The following is a 24,445-nucleotide window of genomic DNA, read 5'->3' on the forward strand; positions in this document are numbered from 1 at the left end:
TAGTATTATCCTGTAGCAATAGCTACCGTGATTGAAAGCAAACCACAGGTCGGTGTGAGTTTCAGTTCCAACTGCCTTTATTCGAATTCCCGCGTGTACTTTTAAGGGCAGGCGCAAGCTCCTCCCCGCGTCGGCATTGATGTCATCACGCTGCCGAAAAGTGCGTGCTGCGATCCCAAAACCTGACGGTGCCATCTTAACGCAGCTGCGCTGCTATCGCGGGCCAGTTCGCCTGCGTATCGATGTGCACCGTCACACAACACTCCCCAGAAGTGGTTTTAGTGTCTTGCTGCTTGGGTAGCCGTCCCCGTCTTTTGGGCTGAGCTGTAACCACTGGTTGACTAGGATCTAAGTGTGCTGCTTTCAGCCTGCCCACCGTAAACAGTTCCTCTCTGCCCTCAAAGTCCAGGGTGAATGTCTTGTCTGCCCATTTCAGGACTTTGTAGAGGCGTTTGTAGGGACGTTGGAGCAGGGCTGAGTATGGGCCTTATCGAATAAACACAAAGTCCATGGTGGCTAAATCCTTAGGGATACATGCTGGCTGGATGACATGATGGGGGGAGGGGCGCCAACATGGCCAACTTGTCCTTCAAATCCATTAGCAGCGTCTGTGCAGAGGAACACCAGGTAGGGAAAGGGGTGCGCTGTAAACCAGCTCCGTAGAGGATGCTTCCAGATCTTCCTTGGGGGCCATCCTGATACCCAGCAGGACCCAGGGGAGCTTGTCCGTCCAGTTTAGACCATCCAGTCGCGCCATGAGGACTGATTTGAGATGACCGGGGCGTGTCACCTGACTCACGGCGGCCTAATCTTCCCGCTTTGCGCGCCATAGGACATCTGCTTGGGCTGCGACCTTGTGTGGGTCGGAGAAGTATTCATTGGCCAACAGAAGCTGGATATTGTCCGGCATCTGCTCTAGGAATGTCTGCTCAAACATAAGGTACGGTCTGTGTCCTTCTGCTAGGGCGAACAGGGGCCTGTCTCCTAGGCCATCCAGGTGCATGAGCCTTGCGGCGAGCTGGCATCTGGACAGGCTGAACATGCTGAGGAGTAGTTGTTTGAGCACGGGATATTTACCCTACTTGGGTGGGTCATGGATCAGGTCGTCCACTCTGACGGCTGCTTCCTGGTCGAGGGCGCTGACGACGTGGTAAAACATCGTTTGAGTCTGAGGTTATCTGCCTTTGAGGTGAAATTGTGCTTCCGCTTGCCTGAACCATGTGCGCAGGCAAAGCATCCAGAAGGGGGGCAGTTTTACAGCGACTACGTTGACTGCTGCTGTGTCCATGATTGAGAGGCCAGAAACGTCTGGGCTCATCAGGGTCACTAATGTAATGGTAGTTACAGCGATTGAAAGAAACCACATGTCGGTGTGAGTTTCACTTCCAACTGCCGTTATTCGAATGCCCTCGTGCACCTCTAAGGACAGGCACAAGCCCCGCCCCATCCCATGTTGGCATTGACGTAATCAAGCTGCCGAAAAGCGCGTGCTGTGGCCGAGGCCATGATGCATTCCCATATCCCAGCACAATCCCTATATACTTTCTGCTTTTGTCCTTCTTGCTGGTCTTTTTTGGAGTTGCATGAATACCTCTTTTTGATTGTACAATGGCAGAGGAAGTGAGTGGATGATAGTGTACACGTCAGGTGGGCCGCATTATCTTATCGAATTTGATTTTTTAGTATTACTACTCTTCTTAACAAATGAAGAATATTTCATCACTCTCCAATTGTGTGTTAGAAATTGTAAATGGATACCTGTTCATAACCATAAATAAATAGCATTTCTATTTGCATTTCTAAACTGTGCTGGCTGACCCAGTATGTTGGATGTTGGTGGTAGAGTTATTGTTGATGGCAATGCCATTACACATTTGAGGTCTTCAGATATTTTTTTGTTGGGTTGTCATGACTTGTGGATGCGAATATATCAATCCAAATCTTGATTTTTTTTCTGCTGCATATAGAACTAATACTCCAAAATTGTGTACACTTTACACTGAATATACTTCCAACCTTTAAAATGGGGAGAAAATCGTTGTCTCGGCAGCTGCAAATAACTGGGGATCTATGATAATTGCCTAACCAACCAGTCCATTGCTAACCTGGGCTGAAGTTCTGCATGAAGGTTGTTAGTGTGTAGATACAGCTTATAAGAATTATTGATGAGCCTTGCTAATTTTTTTGATGAGGTCTAGGATGCAGGTTTTCTGCATAACTTTGATGTTCTTACTGCCAGCATCAAATTTCTTTGCTGTTTCTTGATATGCCAATGAATCAAATTGTCTAAAAAGTTCCACCTGTATTTTTGGGGATCTCTTTGGAGTAGTCAGGCATGGATCCTACCTGGCACTGTGAATCAAAATAGATGCATGCCTTTCACTACAGTAAGTTTCTCCTTGTCTGAAGTTCTGTTAACTGAACTTTTTTGCGGTGCTGACCTGAGGTCACAAGTTTTTTTTAAATTATCATCCGACTTGCCCATGTGGGGTTCTGATGCTCTATTAGTGCCATTTTGATAACTATGGAGCTCTCATGTACTATACATAAATATAGTTGCAAATGGCAAAAAAGGTCTGTAGATAGCACTATGGATGACAGTGAAAAGAAAAGGAGGAAGCATTTGTCTTGCTGTTGGCGAAAATGGACAGTGATGCTAGTATGAGACCTATTATAAAAGAGTATGATGTTGGAACGACCACTATCTATGACCTGAAGAAACAGAAGGATAAACTGAAATAGAAGTTCTATTCTGAAAGTAATGAACAGAAGTCGATGAAAGATAGAAAAACACTGCATAAAGGTAAAAATGAAGAACTCAACCGTGTATTGATGGAGTGGATCTGTCAGCTTCACAGTGAACACATGCCATTTATAATGGTTTGTCTGAAAATTGAAGGGAACTGAATATTCAACAGGCTGTTTAGTAAATTTAAGAAAAGACACTACATTAAATTGTTAAGATTAGTGGTGATAAAGTATCTGCTAATCTCAAAGCAGCGGAGAAGTTCATTGACGAGTTTTCCAAGATCGTCGTTGATGAAAATCTGACGCCAGAACAAGTCTATAATGCCGATGAGACATCAGTGTTTTGGCGTTATTGCCCCAGAAAAACACTGGCTGCAGCTGATGAGACAGCCCCTGCAGGTATTAAAGATGCCAAGGACAGAATAACTACTGGGATGTGTTAATGCAGCAGGCATGCATAAGCTTGCTGTGATAGGCAAAAGTTTGTGTCCTCGTTGTTTTAAAGGAGTGAGTTTCTTCCCAGTCCATATTATGCAAACAAAAAAGCATGGGTCACTAGGGATATCTTTTCTGATTGGTAGACGAAAATCAAAGAATTTCATCAATGTTACATTCTAAATGTAGTATTGCATGACTATAATGGAACCTTTACCTTTTACCTTCACATTTTGTGCCAGTGGGTCATGCTTACTGCGGGAAAGATGGACTGGATGATGACTAAGATTCTTTATTCCTCGACAAATGCTCATCCTCAAGCTGAAAATCTAATCAAAAACAATGTTCGTGTCATATACTTCCAAATATGATGTCCTTAATTCAGCCAAGGAATGCTTAGATCAATGAAGAGTGAATATGAAAACACTTGAACGACATGCTGTCAGCGGTTAACAGAGGCTTAGGTGTACTGGGTTTCCAAAAGGAGTTTCCCATAAAGGATGCATTTATGCTGCTGCCAATTCTTTGGAACAAAGTGACCAAAAACAGTTATATATGCCTGGCACAATCTGGCCTGCAACTTTGTTCATTGATGAAGAAGGTGGTGATTTTGAAGAATTTTTTTTGTCTGGTGAGGAAAAAAATGTTCTGTGACCTCCTTACATCTGCAAAAAATATACATTCAGAGTCTGTCAGTAAGCTGGAAGAAGAGGATATTGAAGTTTTTAAACCGATAATGAGGCTCCAGTTGTTCATTCACTGACCGATAGTGGAATAGTTGAAATTGTTCTGCACCAAGATGAGCACGATGAAGATGACTTAGTTGACTTAGAAAAAGTGCCTATAGACAGCATGGAGAAAATGTATGATGGACTAATTGAAGGACAAGAGCCTTGTACATTCATAACAAAACAAAAAAAAATCAAGTCACTTTATAAAATCAAAGAGACTTGTAAGACAAAAACCAATGTTAATGAGGCAGGTGACATTGGAGGAAACATTTGAAAAATTAATTGAGGAGAATTTCTAGTGTTTGCTGCATTTATCTTACTTTGTAAGCAGAGATCAAGTTGTTTTTTGGTACGTATTAAACATTATTTCATGTTCGAAAAGCCTTTTTTTTTGGCTTAACTGCTGCAAGAATTCTGCTGATGCTACTGAGCTGCTTAAAGCCATTGTTCTGTTAACCAAAAAAAAACCAATAACTGAAAACTATCTGGGTCCCAAGCTTTTTGGAAATGGGGAAACATACTGTATAAACTTTAAGGCACAGATCATTTCTATCATGATTCAAGATAAAAACAGGAGACACTGGAAATACTTTGCCGTTCAGTGGCAGGAAGTGTAGGAAACATTTCAGGGCATTTGTTTCAGAATGCCTGCATTTGAGTTCTTTTTAATATTTTAAAAAAATTTCCATACATGTAGTAATCATAATCAATATAATGGTATGGATTTTTTAAAAACTAATTAAAGTTACATGATGGTTTTCACCCCCTCCCTCCCAACCCACCCCCTCAGAAAAGTTATACAACTCTATAAGTATAAGGGGGGGGGGGATAAAAAGAAAATGTTTGGATTGCAGAGAGAGGAGTCCAGGACATATCTCCAGATTCTTCATAAACACTCAGCGGAGAATCTTGCAGATCTAGAGGCATGGGAAGAATGTCATCACAAATTTAATCCCATTATTTGGATGCACAGGCACCAAATTTGCAAAAACATAGGGTACTTGTTCCTCGTATGTAATTTTTTTCAAACTTTGAATTTCTTCATGCCAACTTTGGGATACCCAAAGATGTATCAGACTTCCAAGAAACTGCAATGCATTTCCTCACTGCTGCTAACACTAATTTAACAAATTCCGATTGATAAATTAATAGCTTTAATTTAGGTCTTGTACCCTCAGTATTTCCTAATTAAAAATAAACCAGAACTTTCTGGAAAGACAATTCATGTAACTTGTTCTTTTAAAAATTCTGTAAATCTGCCCAAAAGGGCCTTCACATTGGGACAAAACCATGCTAAATGTATAAGATATCCCATGTCTTCACGACACCTAAAACATAAATCTGAGAAGTCTGATTTCAATCTATTCAACTTCTGTGGTGTAAACTAATCTATATATTACATTAATAGTATTTGTCATACAATCCCTACATAAATTTTTTTCATTTGTTTATTAATTGTAATGTATAAATCTGTTTACCATCTCTGTATAGATCTATTAAGTCTCCGTAAATCTATTAAATTCAAATCACTCATCAAAACCAATGTAACTTTAGCTGCTTTGTTCTTGTTGTTGCTCAGGTAGACCTATCTAACAATAGATGATAGAGATATATATCTCTCTTGATAAGAATCAGATTTATTGTCTTGAACTTGTCACTAATTTGTTGTTTTGCGGCAGCAGTATTATGCATTTCGGGTGTCAGTGCAGTTATGCACTGCTTACCATCTGTCTAGGCGATGACTGACTCCATCATATATGTCCATGGACCCATAGAGTTCAGCGAATCCCGATCAGAAAATGCGACGTAGCGGATGTAACCAGATGTAAATATGAAGAAAAGAAAAAGCAGACTATGCAAACAATACTGGACATATTCCTGAAGAAGGCAACACCTCCCCAAGGAGAGCCTCACCCAGGTCCCTCAGGCATTGCACATTTCATTAATGTTGGTTATTTAACCTGAAACTCTTCCAGTGGAACACTATGAAGAAGTTGAAAACAGTGATGTGGATGATCCTGATCCTCTTTGTTAGATTGTGTGTGATATAGGCTGGAAAGTGTTTACATAAAAGTTGAAAAAGTGGGGGGGGGGGGGAAAATAAAATGTTTAATTTTGCCTAAGTTCAGTATCTTGTACAGCTTCGCTAAGTATATACAGTAATATAATGTTTCCACAATGTCCACATCGCATAATGTCCATTTTCACAGAATGTATAGTGGAAGTTAAGTGGCACATACCTGTATTGCTAAAGGTAAAGTTTCCGTTATTGTCACATGATACTACATTTAGAATGTAACATGCATGAAATTCTTTAACTTTCTCTGCTGTAAGGCAGACAGAGTTGTACTTGTCCTACAGCACCTGGTGTTTCTGAGTGGTCGCCCCTCCAAGTACTAACCAGTTCTGTGCCTACTTGGCTTCCAAAATCAGACAATCTCTGGTGTATTCAGGCTATTAGGTGCTATAAATTACATTTCTTTAAATCGCTTAAAATAAATAAATAAATAGGTCCAAAAGAAGAGAGGTAGTGGCTGTGATTCATTGTCCATTTAGAGGAAAAAACTGCTTTTGGCACTTTGGGTGTTCGTCTTCAAGCTCCTGTATTTCCTTTTTGATGGTAGCAGTGAGAAGAGGGCATGGCTTGGGCGGTGAGGGTGCTTGATTATGGAGACTGCTTTCTTGAGACACCGCCTCTTACAGTTGTCCTTAATAGAGTGAAGATTAATGCGCATGATGGCATTGGCTGAGTGCTCAACCCTGCAGCCTATTCCTGCCCTGTGCACTGGCATCTCCATACCAGACAGTGAGGCAACCAGACATAATGTACTTGATGGTACATCTTAGAAAATATATCCTCAAGTTCCTAACAAAATATAGCCGCTGGCAAGCCACCTTCATGATTCCATCTTCATGATGGCCCCAGGATGGATCTTCAGAGATGTTGATACCCGGAATTTGATGTTCTTTGTGCTCTCCACAGCTGACTACTCAATGAGGACTGGTTTGTGTTCTGGTTTCCCCTTACTAAAGTCCACAGTTATTTTGTTTTGCTAATGTTGAGTGCAAGGTTGTTATTGTCAAAAAACTTGTACTCTGTATACTTATGTAATAGTTGACTCCCCATTTGTGGCCAAAAAAAATCACATTTTCTGTATATCTCCTGTATCTCTCTCTCTCTCTCTCTCTCTCTCTCTCTCTCTCTCTCTCTCTCTCTCTCTCTCTCTCTCTCTCTCCCCTCCATCCCTCTCTCTCCCCATCCTCAGTTCTGGCCACATGAACTCCTGAGTCTTGAATGACACAGGTGTTTACCACAGTCAGTAGTCAAATTCGTGTAAAAGTTGCCCCCCCCCCCCCAAATTTGACCTGAAAAATTGTCCCCAGAAGTGTACTTCTAAGCGAGTCCTGTATATAAAGTATCACTCACACTGCTGTGCTTTCTCATTGTCGTCTGTGATTCTGCTGACAACTGTGTGTCATCAGCAAATCTATAGATGGCATTTGAATTGTGCCAAACCAATTTGGGTGTAGAGAAAGTGGAGCGGTGGACAAAGCATGTATCCTTGAGGTGGTGGGGGACTTTGAGGATAGAGGCTGCTTTTTTTAAGACACCACCTCATGTAGATGTCCTCGATGGAGTGAAGTCTGGTGTCTGTGATGTTGCAGGCTAAGTTAACAACCCTTTGGAGTTTATTCTTGTCCTGAGAGTTGGTATCTCCATACCAGGCAATGATGCAACCAGCCAGAATGCTCTTCATGGCACACCTATAGAAGTTTTCGTGAGTCTTCGGTGACACACCGAATATCCTCAGACACCTCACAAATTATAGCTGCTGGCAAGCCTTCTTTGTGTTTGCATTTATGTGGACAGATCCTCGGAGATGTTGACACCCAGGAATTTGAAGTTCTTGACCCTCTCCACGACTGAAACCTCGATGAAGACTGGGTCATGTTCCCCTGACTTCCTCCTGAAATCTATAATAATCTCCTTGGTTTTGTTGACATTGAGCGCAAGGTTGTTGTTACGCTATTGGTAATGGTTAGGATCTCACTACAACCATGGAGCGCTCTGACTCTGATGGCACTCTTTTGATTCTCTCCCTGACTGTCAGGGGTACCAGGCAATTTGTGCTGATGGCGAATTTTCTCTTTCTTTTAAAAGCAAGAATTGATATTCTGCAACTCCAGTATCCATATTTGATCTTGACCTCTGGTGTTCTTGAGGAGTTCACATGTTTTGCCTGTAACTGCATAACTTTCCTCCCACTTTCCAAAGGTGTGCTAGTTGGTTTAATAGGCTGTTGTAATTATTCCTAGTGTAAAGTTGGTGGCAGGAGAATTGTGTGTAGGTGGTGAGGAATTGTTGCGGTATGATTTAAGTAGGTTACACTGAGTTAACTGAGAGAATGGAACTGATGGGAAGCTCTCCTTCTATTATCATTGGGCCTTGGAAAAATAGGAACAACATAAATATTTGCAGTGGTTTTGAAATCAGCAAAATAAATGTCTAAATGTATTTTGCCCCACCAGACAAAAGATGTATCTTGCATTGTTTTGCAAGAACTGAGCTTTTGTCCAACAATATTTTTAGATTCCAGAATCATTATGCCTGCAATTCCCACCTATGAAGAAGATATACCTTTTGTAATATTGAATACCGACAGCAAATTAGTATATTTTCAATCTACACAGTTAATAGTCTGTTTAATGAAAAGACAGTAAAAGGAGGCTTTCTTTATTCTTTAGTTTATTATATGGTGTCAAATTTTCATATTCTCTATTATTTTGCTATATAAGTGAAGAATCCACTTTGTGACAAAAAAGCTAAGTTGCATTCTGGATTAATGGTAGATATGCTTTCTGATTTCGAGCGCTATGTTTTTCTGCCCAACAATTCACTAAATTGTTTCGATTTCTTTATTGACATGTGGACGGCACCTAAATTATTACTTATTACAGAGACCTGTATGAAATAACTTGCCTGTTTTTAAAATGCTTGATATAATAATGTATGAATCTTTTTTTTATTGTTTTTGGGTTACTGTTTAATTTTCTTTTGAAAGCTATCTATCTAATGCAAGATCACAGTTTCCAGTAGACTTCATCTATGTAACATAGATTTGGAAAACAGTTGAACTCTCAAATTTATTGATGCCACATTGTTCATTTGCAGGTCAATGTAAACCTGGCCTATGCAGATAGGCTAGGACTTACAATATTTCAAAGTTAGGATGATTAGAATTCGTTTTGAATAAAGATAAGTCATGGCCTACCTGTATCAACGAGGTTGCTTTTCCTTCTTGAAGGAAATTCTTCTGTCCAGTCAGTGCATGCAGATCACTTCCTACCGCCACCCTATTTCCCCTGAAACGTCATTATTTCAGTGCTCCTCTTGTAGTGACATCAAGAAAACATGCTTTGATGGACCCAACACCATTTTAAAATAAGTTGATTTAGAATGTATGCATAGATTGCCGTAACTGGGGAGAGAAAGAGGGTGACAGCAATCTGCATGTGCATTCCAAATCACAACACAGGTTGTGAGGAGATGCCACTGCCCCTAGTTATCCGGCGCCACCTTGATCTCCAGGCAGGACCGGGGCATTGGCCTCTCAACTTGGATAATTTAAATTTATGAGGCGAGTCTCGGAACCAAACCGCATCATAAGTCTAGATCTACCTGTATTTTATGAGTTGCCATGCATCCAAGTGCATTTGTTAAATTTCATTCACATGATAGAAGCTGCAAATGGTTGTCCAGAATTTGGATTTGCTCTTCAAAGGAATATTTAGAAAGAATTCATGATTCAGAATTTTATTTTGGATGGGAATCTCTACATGCCATTTGTCTTCCCAAATTCAATTTTTTCTAATTAGGTTTGGAGTAAGAAGATGACATGGACAAAATATTCAGTACATAGATATGCATAACCTTCAATCTCTTACAAATTGAATACAAGTTACAATTTGGCAATAAATATCAAATTAATTTGCATTATGTCTTACATTTTGAATTTTCTTTCTCAGTTCCAGGACCAAAAGGGCACATGAAAATCATGGAAACTAATGCTTCTAAATCTGGTATGTCTTTTCTGTTTATTTTTTAATGTAAATGAGATGAAAAGATAGTTTCTCTAAGTTCTGAGATTCTGGTTGTACAAATGTGAAAATACCAGTTCTTCACAGAAGTAATGATTAATAGTAAACCTCCTGGTATTCAATGCCTGTGGGGATTGTTTGCTGCTGGATAAGCGTATTTTCCGGTTGCTTGAGACTTGATCTTACAATATCTAACTATACACTTGCATTCAGAGTGAACAATTTAAAAGACAAAAATACTACACTGCACTTGCACTGAACAAACCTCACTTGTTTAAACATAAAAACATTGAAGTATTTTACTTTATTTTCAGTCACATTCTTTGAAAATATTTAACTGTGGCTGCATCTGCAGATTTCTCCTCTCCATGATAGACAGCTTCAAGCTGAACACAAAGATAATTTAAGATAGGAATTTGGAGAAACATTAAATAAACTTTTATTGAATTTAGCATGTTTAATCATATAATGATGCTGCCTCTCGTGTCAGTGTCCAATAATAGTTGGCCAGCATTGATGGATTCCAGTTGTCCTGATACTGCTTCTGTATGGCTGCACCAAGATCAGGAGGGGAAAAATTCAAATTCAAATGCAGAAAATTAATTCTCAATGATGTGTTGTACTTCATGAGCACATTGCTGGATGTAGTTTGGTGCTCTGTAGTTGCCAAGAAAATTCTCAACAATATATTTAAATATCTTCCATCCATAAGACAACATTTGCATAGCATCTGAACTGAGAGCATGCCCAGGCATGCTTGGACTGAACAAAATGGCTTGCTTTGTGGGCAACATACTGATAGATTTAAAATATGACAAGAAATCACAAAAATAGGTTATAGTTAAAAATGGTATGTGATAGGAACATTTTAATGTGATTTTCATGATCAGCACTCCAAAATCCAGAAAAATCAGGAAGTAAAATCTTGGTTGTTCAGTGTAATTAACCCACCCTCCCCCAAGTTTACAGATAAAGCCCCTGACCGGGGATTCTCTTACAAACCAGACATAAGGGAACACTAAGAGAGTCACCTCAACGACAAGTGGCACCGACCAGCTCTTCATCCTTGATGACACCATAGCAGCTGTTTGAATAAAGTTGTGAGAAGCAGCAACGAGCAAAGCATAACCAAGGAACTTTGCTGGCTCAATATTTGCTCCCATCTTCATGAAAGGTTTATGTGTTACTTCAAAGAATATTTACTTTCACCATTTTAAATGCATATTTTTTTTACCTATTATTTATTCTTGTTAAATTTAATTTTTTTTTTGCCGGTTGCTTGAATTTTGGCAGTACAGTTGGCTCGGCGGTTAGCACAATGCCTTTATGCCGTCAGCGATCAGGACCGGAGTTCTAATCCCATGCTGTCTGTAAGGAATTTGTACGTTCTCCCCATGTCTGCATGGGTTTTACCCAAGGGCTCCGCTTTCCTCCCACTGTTCAATACGTACCAGGAATCTAAGTTGATTGTGTGTAAATTGGATGGCATGGCTCGTGGGCTGAAATGGCCTGTTACCATGCTGTATGTCTAAATTTATAAATTTGAAATTCCAGATACCAGGGGTTTAACTGTACTATGTTCACAATCTGCTTATTAACACTATTGCTGGTTATGTGAATTGTGCTATCACAGGAATTACTAATGTAAGGCCATTGGTACTGTATGATTACTTAACCACTTTAGAGTTTTTTGAGTTTAAGTTAATCAGTTCTCCACTAATTGATATCCTGAAGCCATAGCAAAGTATTAGGAGAATTGGGCTTCAACACTTGCAGTTTCTTTTCCTCAATTGACTGATGCTGTAATTTCACAAAGCATTCCATGTTTGCTTTAAATATTGGATTGTAGGAGCTGACTTCAGAATATAAGATATTGAGACAATCAAAAAAAGTCAAAGACTGACTAGGTTTTCAAAAGCATCCAATTTATCACATTCCATGAAATATCTCCTGGTGGTTTTTGAAAAAGAAATTTGTTGTCAAAGAATGTTTTATAACTTTTTGATTTTGTGTTGCGTTTAAGTTTCTCTCGGTCATTTGGTACACACTGGCACCCTGATTTGCATCTGATAGAGACCTCCTTCATTACATTGCTCTTGCTCCAGGTCTTTGACCACAGGTAGATACATTGTTCACTAGAGCTCCCACAAAAAAAAATGGATTCTGAAAATGGCAGAAACTGCCTGTGACAGCTAATAGTCCTTTTTTCACACCACACTATTATTTGCCCAGGTCCGCCTCCAGTGGTAATGTTGCAAGTGATATATTACGTACAGCTCTGTGACAGCCAGCTGACTGCACAGTGTCATTTCACAGCTGTCAGAGCTTTATATATCATGCTTTTGTTAAACACAAAATCACAATCAAATTAATTTGTCGAATGTTGATTGTTGAAAGGAATCCCCCCACCCACCTCCCCTGGGTAACGTGACAGCAGGGACTCAGGCAGGAAAATGGTGGGCTGTCTGAACATGGCTGGCCGCACTTTGAAATTTACCTGCCAGGCTGGCGCAAGCACTAACGTCTCAAATCATTCCTGCTTGGACTGGTTATCGTTTCACACTGCTGGAAGGCAGTTGGTGAGTTAACTTGACTGGTTGAGAGCCTGGCTGAAATTGACTTGCCCTGACTGGTTACTTACTTTGACATAGCATGGTTCCAATGATTTAACTCTCCAATTTGGAGGGTTAACTCACATTTACTCATTGGTGTGAAACGATGTAATGTTGAGTAAGTTGAGGTAAATGGCATGGCCTCTCAGCAAAGATGTGAAGCTCAGTACACCCTGGTGCAGCTCTACAGCAAGTAGGTGGTGGGGGTGAGGGGGTGGGTCGCGAGGTTGATCCTGGTCTGTCAACATTTGAGCAGCTGTGGCCCATATTCACCGTGTCTTTCATAATACACCTCAACTCTACATTTCAATGTTGAAGAGTCACATTGCTCATGACAGGCAGCCATTGCACATTGCCTTTGAGCTCATTCCATACTGAACCATGCAGCAATGAGATCACTTTAGCTGTTTCATATAACCACTATCAACTTATGGCTTTGTAGTAATGGCATCAGTGACATCTTTTACCACTCTCATTCCAGGTAATTCACCCTGAGTGGTGTACTAGTATATTTTAAAGTATTGCATACAACTGACAAATCCTTGTCAGCTGATATATTTGTTTATAATTGCGCACCATTTAATTTTGTATTTTGTTACAGTAAAAAGAAATGTACCAAGGATTGATGCACGACATGCCTATGGGTCATCTGTTTTGGAACAGCACTTTAGAGATATGGATATACAAGACCCTATAATTGGTATGTTGTTTTTCAGTTTCCATGAACATTATTTTATGCAATTTAAAATGATTTAACAAGCAATATACTGTATTTTCAACATGAATGCTGCCAAATGTGCCTTGTAACTGATGAGTGGGATTACCTTTGGTATAAAGTGTATCCACTGGTAATCAGGAAACAAATTTGATACAGTATGACTCCGATTATCCGAAATGGTTGGGACCAGGCATATTTCAGATAAACGTTTTTTTGGACAACTGGTAAATTTTTTAAAACAGCCCAGTAGGAACAGCAAATCATTTGTAACAGTGTTTTAACAACAAGGGAAGGCTTTTTAAGCCTTAATGTTTAATTATCACCCCAAAAAGTGCTGCCCACCACTGATCACAGACACTTGCCCACCGAGGTCCCGCTCGTGCTGAGAATCCGAGGTTCCCATTCCTGCTTGGTCTGCTGCTGCCAGCGCAGGGAGCCTGTCCCCGGTCAGTTCAGCTCTGAAAATTTTCAGCTAAAAGAGGATTTCAGAGAATCTGATTTTGGATTATTGGAATTGTACTGTAGTTTATCTATTTGGTAAAATTTGTGCAGTGTTGACCTTAGCACAAAACATCAATAGCCATTTAATCTGGAAGACACTGGGATCATGGATATGCTGACAGCTGATACAGATTGAAATCCATGTTTCTGATCAAACATGATCTCACCAATAAAACTTGTTGTTTTTAAATTATCACTATCCAGATGTGTTCATATAGTCATATTCAAGGTATCTAATAAGATGACTCTGCATACAATGCTCCAGCTATTTGCATATTGAGCAAGTACAAGACCATTAAAGATGAGAGCAGAATTAGGCCATTCAGTCCATCGAGCTGCTCCACAATTTCAAATCATGGATGAAGTATAATTATGAAGCTATAAAAATACAATAGCATCCCATTCATGTTTTAATGTTGCATGTCTACTTAAACTTTTAAAACCATGTCGATTTCAAACAGGCACTTACAGAGCTGTGTGATGTGGTCAGTAGACGAGGCAGCCCACCCCGATGCACTACAAATGGTAGCCAGGCTTGTCTCAAGAAAACACTGCCCAATTACAGCATGTTACCTGCTGTACCAGAAGTCCCAGCACATCATCACTGCTACACCAGCATAAGGAGTTGAGAATTCTTTCCTGAGACCTTATTTTGGCTAGTCTGATCACTTGGCTGTGCTCCTTCTCCCTTCACCGGCAGAGCTTAAACAAAGAGCCTCTAAAAATCAGGACAGCAGAGGCAGTTGCAGGAGTCTGAAGAACAGTTACAGAACAATCTCGAGTCAGTGGATTAGGCGATATTCAAGACCTGCTGAGAATCTGGGTTGTTACAGACTCTATCAAAACTGTATGTTTTCCCTAACCAAGAAGCCCTGGATGAACAATGAAATCCGGAACTTGCTGAGAGCAATGGTCATGGGCTTTTCAGTCCAGAACACTGCATAGGGAGCAGGTACAACCTATGAACATAATCTTCCACAAAACCAAATCAGGTGCCGGAGACAGCAAAGCTTCACTCCCAGAAGAACTTGATGCCTTCTACGCCCAATTTGACCACCAGAGCAAGGAAGGGCCACTCTGCACCCTGTCAATATCTGAGGCTTCCTTAAGGAGAGTGAATCCGAGGAAAGCATCTGGACACATTACCCAGCCAAGTACTGAAAACCTGTGCTGACCAAATTTTTGCTGTACATGGGTACCTTCAACGCGCCACCTGTTTCAAACAGGCCTTAATTATACCTGTGCCCAAGAAGAGTCTAGTAATGTGCCTAAATTACCACCACCAATGTTTTGAGAGGCTGGTGTTGAAGCTGTAATGGATCTGTGTTAATATTAATCCTTAGTTTAATGTTATAACTATATTTTATCTATATATGATTTAATAAGTTTGGATGGTTACATGGGCACAAAGACGACACATTAGCATTTTAAACACTCATTCTGAGATGGAAGACAGAAGCCAGTTTGAGACAGATTCCAAAGACTTTGTTCAAAATAAGATGATTTGATTCTGGGAAGACAGGACTTGTATTCTCCTTTTTACATTGGTGGCTCAGAAGATGGTCACTTCTTAAAGAATACAGAGTGTACAGAGCCGTTGTCATACCCATGCTCCTGTTCGGCTCTAAATCATGGGTCCTCTACCGGCATCACCTACGGCACCAAGAACGCTTCCATCAGCGCTGTCTCCGCTCCATCCTCAACATTCATTGGAATGACTTCATTACCAACATCGAAGTACTTGAGCTGGCAGAGTCTGCAAGCATCGAATCCATGCTGTTGAAGACCCACCTGCGCTGGGTGGGTCACGTCTCCAGAATGGAGGACCATCGCCTTCCCAAGATCGTGTTATATGGCGAGCTCTCCACTGGCCACCGAGACAGAGGTGCACCAAAGAAGAGGTACAAGGACTGCTTAAAGAAATCTCTTGGTGCCTGCCACATTGACCACCGCCAGTGGGCTGATATCGCCTCCAACCGTGCATCTTGGTGCCTCACAGTTTGGCGGGCAGCAACCTCCTTTGAAGAAGACCGCAGAGCCCGCCTCACTGACAAAAGACAAAGGATGAAAAACCCAACACCCAACCCCAACCAACCAATTTTCCCTTGCAACCGCTGCAATCGTGCCTGCCTGTCCCGCATCGGACTTGTCAGTCACCAACGAGCCTGCAGCAGACGAGGACGTACCCCTCCATAAATATTCGTCCGTCAAGCCAAGCCAAAGAAAAGAAAGATCTCTCGAGGACAACTCATCAAAAGAATTGTGAGCTTAAATAGGCCTGAAGATGTGTTTAAAAATGATTTAGAACTATTTCTGAACCGAAAATTTAAGACCTTCAAACAAAAGTTTTAAAATGGTCTTTTCAGAGCTTTGGACATTCTTACCGCATTTTCACTCATAACGCACACACAATAATATTCCCACGCTCACTATAAATAGCGAGGTTAACTTTCCCACGCCTGCTATTAATTGTGCACATTCTTTCAACATGTAAAAATATTCTTGTATAGTGCACACACACACATATAACACACAAGGATGCTTGGTTTGTAAAATATGCATAATATGCATGCGTTATATAAAAGAAATACAGTACACACATGTTTATATTTGCGCATAGTGGGATTAAATTTATTTAAGTTTAGAGATAAGCAAGAAATTTTATTAATAGTTTAATAAAAAAACATTTTGAATTTACCATTGTCTGGTGAAGTTTCCATTGCTGTTCCCTTGTTAGTGCAAACAAAAGTAAAGGAGAGGTTCTCAACCTTTTTCTTTCCACTTAGATACCACATTAAGTATTCCCTATGCCTTAGGTGCACTATGATTAGTAAAGGATTGCTTGAGGTGGCATGTGGGTGGAAAGAAAGGTTGAGAACCACTCCTTTAGTCCCAAACAAAAACTAAAAAGGTTGTTAGTTCATAACAAAGCATATCAGTCCCTGTTTGAGTGGCAACATGGATCTGTTCCCATTTGCCTACTGCAGCAACATGCCCACAAAAGATGCCATTTTACTGGCTGTACACAAAGCCCTGGAATACCTAGACGGGAAAGACGCATAGATCAGGATGCTCTTTATCAACTACAGTTTGTCATTCAACACCATTATTCCCTGGAAACTGATCAGCAAACTCCAAGGCCTGAGACACACTACCTTGGTGTGTAATTGGGGCAGTATGGTTGGCATAGTGGTTAGCACAACGTCTTTACAGCACCAGTGATTGGGTCCAGTCTGGGACTCTGGCCCAGCGCTGTCTGTAAGGAGTTTGTACGTTCTCCCCTTGTCTGCGTGTTTTTTTTTCTAGGGGGTCCAACTGTACCAGGGTGTAGGTCAATGCGGTGTGAATTGGGCAGCACGGACCCGTGGGCCAAAATAGCCTGTTACTGTGCTGCATGTATACATTTTTTTTAATAGATCCTGGATTTCCTCACCTCAGGACCCCAATCATTGAGGATTGTAAGAACATCTCCACAATCTCCATCTGTGCAAGAACACCACAGGGCTGCAGGCTTGGCCCTCTGCACTACCTGCTTTACACCCATAACAGTACAACATCATGATCTTGGGTAGTGGATTGTATAAAAGGGGGCATTATGTCTGCATACAGGAGGGAGATTGAAAAATGGCTGTACTAACAAAAAACCTCGTATTCAATATCCCCAAAACTAAGAAGCTGATTGTGAATTTTAGGTTGGGGAAAACCTGAAGTGTATGATCCAGTGATAAGTTCTTGAGAGTCACTATCTCGCAGGACCTTTTCTAGGCCCAACACACAAATGCCATTGTGAAACACATCAGTGCCTCTACTTTCTCAGGAGTTTACTGAGGTATGGTATGACATTGAAAACCTTGACAAGCTTGTACAGATGCGTAGTGGAAAGCGTGCTGATTGGCTGCATTATTGCCTGGTAAGGCAGCACCAATACCTCTCAGAAAGCCCTGCAAAAGGTAGGAGACACGCCCCATTGCTTCACAGGCAAAGCTCTCCACCACCGAGGAAAAAACTATGGAACGCTACCTTCGGTGAACAGCTGCAATTGTCAAGAATCTACACCACACAGACATGCTCTGTTCTCGCTGCTGCCTTCAGGAAAGGAGTATAGGTGTTACTGAAACCACCAGGTTCATGATCAGTTCCTGGCCCTCCGCCATCATACTCACAAATAATAAATTCAGAGACTCATTTAAGCACTCTTATTTTTTGCACATTATTGTTAAATATTTATTTTTTGTATTGCAGTTTATTTGCACAACCTTGTTTACATTTCTCTCTTTGGTATAAGTATCTTTTCTTGAGTATCTTTTTTTCAAACAACTGATACATAGAAATTTTGCCTGGAAAAATAACCTTAGGGTTGTATGTGATGTCATGTATGTATTCTCTCAATAAAGCTGAATTTTGAAACTTCCCACAAGATGAATAGCAGGCAATGGTTACATACTAAATAAATAACAATAACTATTTGGGTATTTATGGTGTTATGAACATAATTTGGTGCATCAGATAAGTTAAAAGTTTTTACAGGAAGCTTGAGTGTCTTTTTTCTGAAACCTCATGCCTGTGGCATCAGTGACTAATCCATGAAAATATACTGCAGCAGTCTTGTAATGCAACCTGAGAGCTTCTTACAGGTATTTATGGCTTTGTTTTATTTAATTTAATAAAGCGGAATTGTCCTCAAACCAAATATTGTAGCAACATCTGAGTGTAAAACTTGTGACAGGAATCCAGGTCTTCGTGGCAGCATTAGTAAACTGAAGTGCTTAAATACCAACCAGCCAATCTGCGAGATCCTTGAGCATGGAACCAGCCTCTTTAACCAAACTAAAATGTTTCACCTGCATGCGACCAGCACATATCCATCCATCTGAATGCTTCTTAAATGTTGTAATAGTACCTGCATTGATTATTTCCTGCAGCAACTTGTTCCAAATACCTACCATCTTTTTTTCCACAGTTATCCCTCAGATTTCTATTAAAATATGTACTTGTGTAATTGATGATGCCATGTAATAGTTGACCACACCTCCCCCCCAACCTTTTTGGCCCAAAAATTGCATTTTTTCATATGACGTGTAAAAGCTTACCTTTTTTTGGCCCTGATCGCCCACCCATCCAAGCTCCTGTCCTTTCAACTGCGGATCCAAACCTTGGCTGCCCTCTGACCATATCTCCTGATGGCCCGATTTGTGGTCCTTCACCCTGGTCACCCACCTGCCAGGGTTCCTGAGGCCCTGGCCACCCAACTGACATGGCTTACAATTAAGTGATGGAAATAACTTCTCCATTAATCTTCAACTATCAAGGTTTCCCAATTAGAGCAACATTTAGTCTCACTGGGATCAACACAAATCGATATTCTAATCTAGACAGTAGCATCTTCATTACGTGCATTATCTGTACTTGCTTTGTTTGCTAAATCAGGCCCCATCCCAAACGATAAGTGCCTCAGAATTAAATCGGCTGCCTTTTTTTTTAAATCACCCTCATTTCAAATTAATGGACCATCACATGAATTTAAAATACCTGGCTCTAAAACTTGATGCGAATCTCTAAAACCAGATTTTTAATAATGTTATGATCTTCATACAAAACTCAAAGTATCTGGGTCTAACTCTCCAAAAATGTTTAAAAAGTGTTATTTAATATAAAGGTAAGCTCTACTGGGATCCACCATTAAAATTATATTTTTGATCTGGCCACAAATTCTATGTGTGTATTGATATTGTAACTATCAGGTAAATAATTTTTTTTTGTCACCGGGCACTTCTGGTTAGGAGTGGGAATGATTTTTTTTCTTCTGGGCTTGATGCTGTTTGAAGTTTGCCAAGAGGTACTGAGAGTATTTTTTAATTTTGTTTTTTTATAAGATGTTGGGCTTTTATCTTGTGCTTCTTTTGATTATGTCTCCATGTTGGCACACAAACAAATTATTCTGTGTACCAAATAAAATTGTAATTTTATAATTACTGATGCTTGGGTGTAATGGTTTATACCTAACTATCAGATTATGACCAGTAGCAACTTTTAGATATTGGGCTGAATGTCATGAACATACCAGAGGAGGAAATTTACCCAGGCCTTCCAAAAACTTGGATTTAATATGTGAATTTTTTCTCAACCACAAAGTTTATGTAATACACTGCAACTCCATTTATCCGAAATAGTTGGGACTGGACCTATACAAGATAAATGTTTTTTGGGATAACTGGTCACTTTTTGAAAAGAACCCAGTAGCAACAGCAAATCAAACAACAGGGAAAGCTTTTTAAGCAATAAAATAATGCTTAAATCTCACCAAAAAAGATGCTGGCCGCAACGCTGCTGTGGATCACAGATCTTCCAACTGCCACCGTCAATTTTCAACATGTCCCCACTGCTACCTCAGTGGGTTCCTATCTCCCTGGTCACTGGAGCTCCCAACGCCCAAGTCCCGAGTCCTAGGCCTACCACACACACACGCCAGGGAGTTCGATGTGTGGTAATGGAGGATTCTGAGTAGGCTTCAGGAGCTCCGGTGTGCCAGGAGGGGAGGAGAGGGAACGCCACTGATCCTGAGGTCCTGCTCCTTCTCGGGAGGCCGCTGTCCTTGATGACGCCGAGATGAGGGATTCTTTTGACCACTTGTGACTAGAAGACAGTGGCATGCAGTTTGAGAGAGAGAGTTGGAGAGAAAAGTCAACATGGGAAGATAAAGAAGAAATAGAAAGGGAGAGGGAAGGAAGTTATCTGAAACCAGGACAATTGGCATTCTAATTTCAGGTCGAGTGAATATTTTTTCAACCTGTGAGGTCAGTTAGGCTCCAAAAAAATTAGATAAATGAGGATTTCAGGTTTGTTTTGGATATCCACATTTATCCAAAAAAAATTTAAATTCAGATAAATGAGGATTTCAGAGAATCTGATTTCTGATCATTGGAATTGTACTATAATTGTTACTATTTAAAATTATCTTAAAGGCTTAATTGTGTGTTTTTTTTTAAATGTAGGATTGAACCACGTTATTGAATGTCGGACAGAAACATCACCAGATCCAATGTTCTTTTGTGAACTTTGTAATTGTCAAGGAGGATTTACCACCTTCATTCCCCATTTACTTGGTTTTAAACACAGACTGAGATATATGGTAAGTTTTCATTTATCAATCAGAAGCAAAACATGCAAATAATTACTTTTTTGAAAAAAGATTACTTTTTGATACACAACTTTCTCATGAATGTTCAAAATTTTATAACAATTAGCTTGATTTAAGAATGGCCTCATTAGTTAAGATCAAGAGAGGCTGGGAACAGGATTTGGATCTTTCATTTTCTTATGAGGTTTGGGACTTTATTAGTCATCTGATTAATACTACCTTCCTTTCAGCACGACATTGCTTATTGCAATTTAAAGTGGTCCATAGAGTACATATGTCTAAAGTTAAATGATCTTATTTTTATTCTGGTATAATCCTTCATCTGACAAATGTAAAATTGCTGAAGTTTCTTTGATTCACATGTTTTGGACTTTCCCTAGTTTAGAAAAATTTTGTAAAGATATTTTTCAAACATTATCGGTGATTCTTCAGGTTAAATTGGAACCTTGCCCTTTAATTGCTTTTTAAAGATCCTTTCAAGATGATTGTTTTATTGACTAACTCGAAACCAAATTTGATCTTTTACTTCATTGATAGCCACATGTGCAATTTTGTTAAATAAATGGAAAGATAACACTCCACCTACCCATGTGCAATGGTTAAATAATATTATGTCTTGTTTAAGTTTAGGAAAAAATTAGATATGCCATTAAAGATTCCAATACTAATTTCCTAAAGAAAAGATTGTGACCAGTGTGATAGGGATCCTTTGTGACATTTGCTATCTTGAGACAGCATCTCACATTAATATCTTTATTGGAGGGGAGATTCGTAATCATGGTTTGTCTCTTTCTGCAGCGTTTTGCAAATTTCCAAACCAGTCAGTATACATTCCATATTACACCTGTAGGAAGCAGAGGCAATGATGTTCCTGCTTCACAGATGCTTCAATGTGGTAGCTCCAAAAGAGGTCCTCCAATATATAGACAGGAACTTAAAAGAACTAAACCCCTCCACTGCCACCCACCAATGAAGACAGGAGCTTGATGTTGAAATGTTTTAACTTATGGGAGAATCTCATGAACCATGTGAAATGAACCGTGGTCATTCAAAACAAATGCTTTGGAACTTGTAATGCAGAATGGTAAATCTCTGAATTCTGTTCCCTGGAGCTTTGTCAAGGCAGGATCATTGGAGGTATTTAAAGAAGAAATTTTTTTTTGAAGGATCAGGGAATTGAGGGCTTTTCTGTGCTTGCTCTCTAATGTCCTCAGTTCTCTGAAATGACACCTTTTAATGGCAGGGCAGGCTAAAAGAGCCTGCCTTGCCGTTTTTCATATTGTGTCTTAGTTCAATGGCAGCAGCTGTAACAAATGTGTCGTTCCATTCTTTTATTAATCATTTTAATCTTTCAGAACACTGCGTATCCAGGTGTACTACAGTTTGATAGAGAAAAGCTAAAGCAATCAGAAGTAAATGCAATAGTTAAAGAAAAAGCAGGATTGATTGAAAAAAATGATGGAAGGGGTAAAATTAAGGTAAGCTTATTTAGAAATGTTCTTGTACAGTACATTTCCGATTATCCGAAAACCACTTTACCGAAATTATAAGTTATCCGCGATTTTTTTTTTACCTGCCGTGCTCAAGTGGGACTCAGACATGCTGTTAGCGTCATTTTGAATCCAACGAAGCTCTCGTGTACTCAAGTACGCTGTTAGAGCCATTTTGAATCCAAAGGAGCTCTCGTGTTCTCAAGGTAAGAGTTAACCTTTATTTCATGCTTGAAAAGCGTTCCCTTTTTATTTGTTTTTTTTTCTGCTGATGCTACTGAGCTGGGATCAGAGTGAGGACCTTGGGCTCCTGGGCAGGTTTGGCAATGGCAGTGGAGAAAAGTCAAGATTGGAGCGGAGTCCTCAGGCTCCTGAGCAGGTTTGGCAGTGGCGGGGTGGAGGTGTCGGGGATCCAAGCAGGGAGCTCAGGTGCCTGGGCACGTTCCACGGTGGCGGTGGGGAGGTGTCGGGGATCTGAGCGGGGACCTTGGGTGCCTGGCATGTTTTGTGACAGCGGTGAGGAGATGTCTGGATCGGTGACGGCCAATACAAGTATTCTGCTGCTTAAACTGGGCAGCTTAAAGGCATTTCTCAGATATCCGGAAATGCAGTTAACCAATGCACGTCCGGACCCGAGCGTTTCGGATAATTGGAAACGTACTGTATATCTTTAATCTAGTCAGATGTTAAGTAAACATTTCTTTTGAATATTGGAACCATTACTGTCCTGAGAGTTAGCTGGTTGGTGGTTCCTAGTCGATGTGTTCATAATTTGTTGTCATGTAGACAAGATACATAAAAAGGTTTCCTTTGCTTGCACTGCAAAGGCAAATAGTTGACAAGTAATCTGGCACCATTATTAAATCAACAAAGGGACCCTTCAAGGTCTTTGAATGGCTGTGGATCTTGCTTCCTACTCCAATGTAGTCTGCACATTGTGATGTGAATTTCAGGAATACACTGGAAACCAGATACTGATGCGCCTTATCTCTTTTATTACCATAATTCTTTTGAAATGGACAAGTTGCTGAGATCAGAGAGGCTGGAAATTGACCCGCGATCACCGGAAGCATCCGACAAGTTCGAACTATGGCTACGCTGCTTCAATGTGTTTCTGCAGGCCTCCACCACGATCGTCCAATCCGATGCAGACAAGCTGCACTTGCTGTTCTCACGGGTCGGGCATCGCATTTACCCAATAGTCAGAGACTGCGAGACATTCACTGAAGCAATAGACATTCTGAAAGCCCAGTACCTGGCCCAGGTGAATGAAGTCGATGCCAGGAATGTCTTAGCAATGCTTAAGCAGCAACCTGGGGAGTCTATCGATGATTACCAACGGGCCCGTGGCTGCAAGGCCGTATCAGCAGAAAAATACACTGAGGAGCTCAGATCGGATTCCATTCGCCAGAGTGAGATGAAGCTGCAGAGACCCATCGAACAAGCTAAAACTCTAGAAGTAGCCCTCCACAACGTGGACTCTTTCTCGACCGATAACATGGCTACTGCTGCTGGCGAGCATCCAAAGTGCTACTTCTGCGGCCAGCAGAAGCACCCCAGGAAGAGCTGCCCAGCGAAGAACATGGTCTGTTCCGGCTGTGGGAAAAAGGGACACTACACAAAGGTATGCAAATCCAAGCAACCTTCTAACCCGAGCAACGCCACATGTGGGCAGTGGGGGCCGACAACATCACTTCCGACGAACAACAATGGCATGACATGCGCGCCACCATCTCGAACACTTCCATCTTCCCGGACCACGAGCCAGTACAGCGAATCGAACAACGACACTATGGCTTCAGTCACACTCGACCAAAGCAGCCCTCATCAGCTCGACAGGTCAATGATGGACATAGAGGTAAATGGGCGCAAGACAAGCTGCCTGTTCAATAGCAGAAGCATGGAGAGCTCCAGTGAGTTACCGAGTGTCTGTGGCCTCTAAGTCCCACTCGGCATTGATCTGCGGCAGCTGT

General features: G+C 40.7%; 1 protein-coding gene across 5 annotated transcripts in view; it reads left to right on the plus strand.

Annotated features, from left to right (window-relative positions):
* The window catches only part of LOC138751383 (uncharacterized), a 109,353-nt gene that overhangs the window by 44,014 nt on the left and 40,894 nt on the right, over positions 1 to 24,445 (plus strand). For 4 of the 5 annotated variants that reach the window (XM_069913591.1, XM_069913590.1, XM_069913593.1 and 1 more), the window contains 5 exons: positions 9,942 to 9,995; positions 13,227 to 13,325; positions 20,837 to 20,973; positions 22,338 to 22,460; positions 23,497 to 24,330. In XM_069913591.1, the coding sequence (XP_069769692.1) occupies positions 9,942 to 9,995; positions 13,227 to 13,325; positions 20,837 to 20,973; positions 22,338 to 22,460; positions 23,497 to 24,330 (1,247 nt within the window). The remainder of the gene's footprint in view (positions 1 to 9,941; positions 9,996 to 13,226; positions 13,326 to 20,836; positions 20,974 to 22,337; positions 22,461 to 23,496; positions 24,331 to 24,445) is intronic. The other variant, XM_069913594.1, reaches the window with a different exon arrangement.

This window comes from Narcine bancroftii, chromosome 1 (assembly GCF_036971445.1).
Source record: "Narcine bancroftii isolate sNarBan1 chromosome 1, sNarBan1.hap1, whole genome shotgun sequence".
NCBI lineage: Eukaryota > Metazoa > Chordata > Chondrichthyes > Torpediniformes > Narcinidae > Narcine > Narcine bancroftii.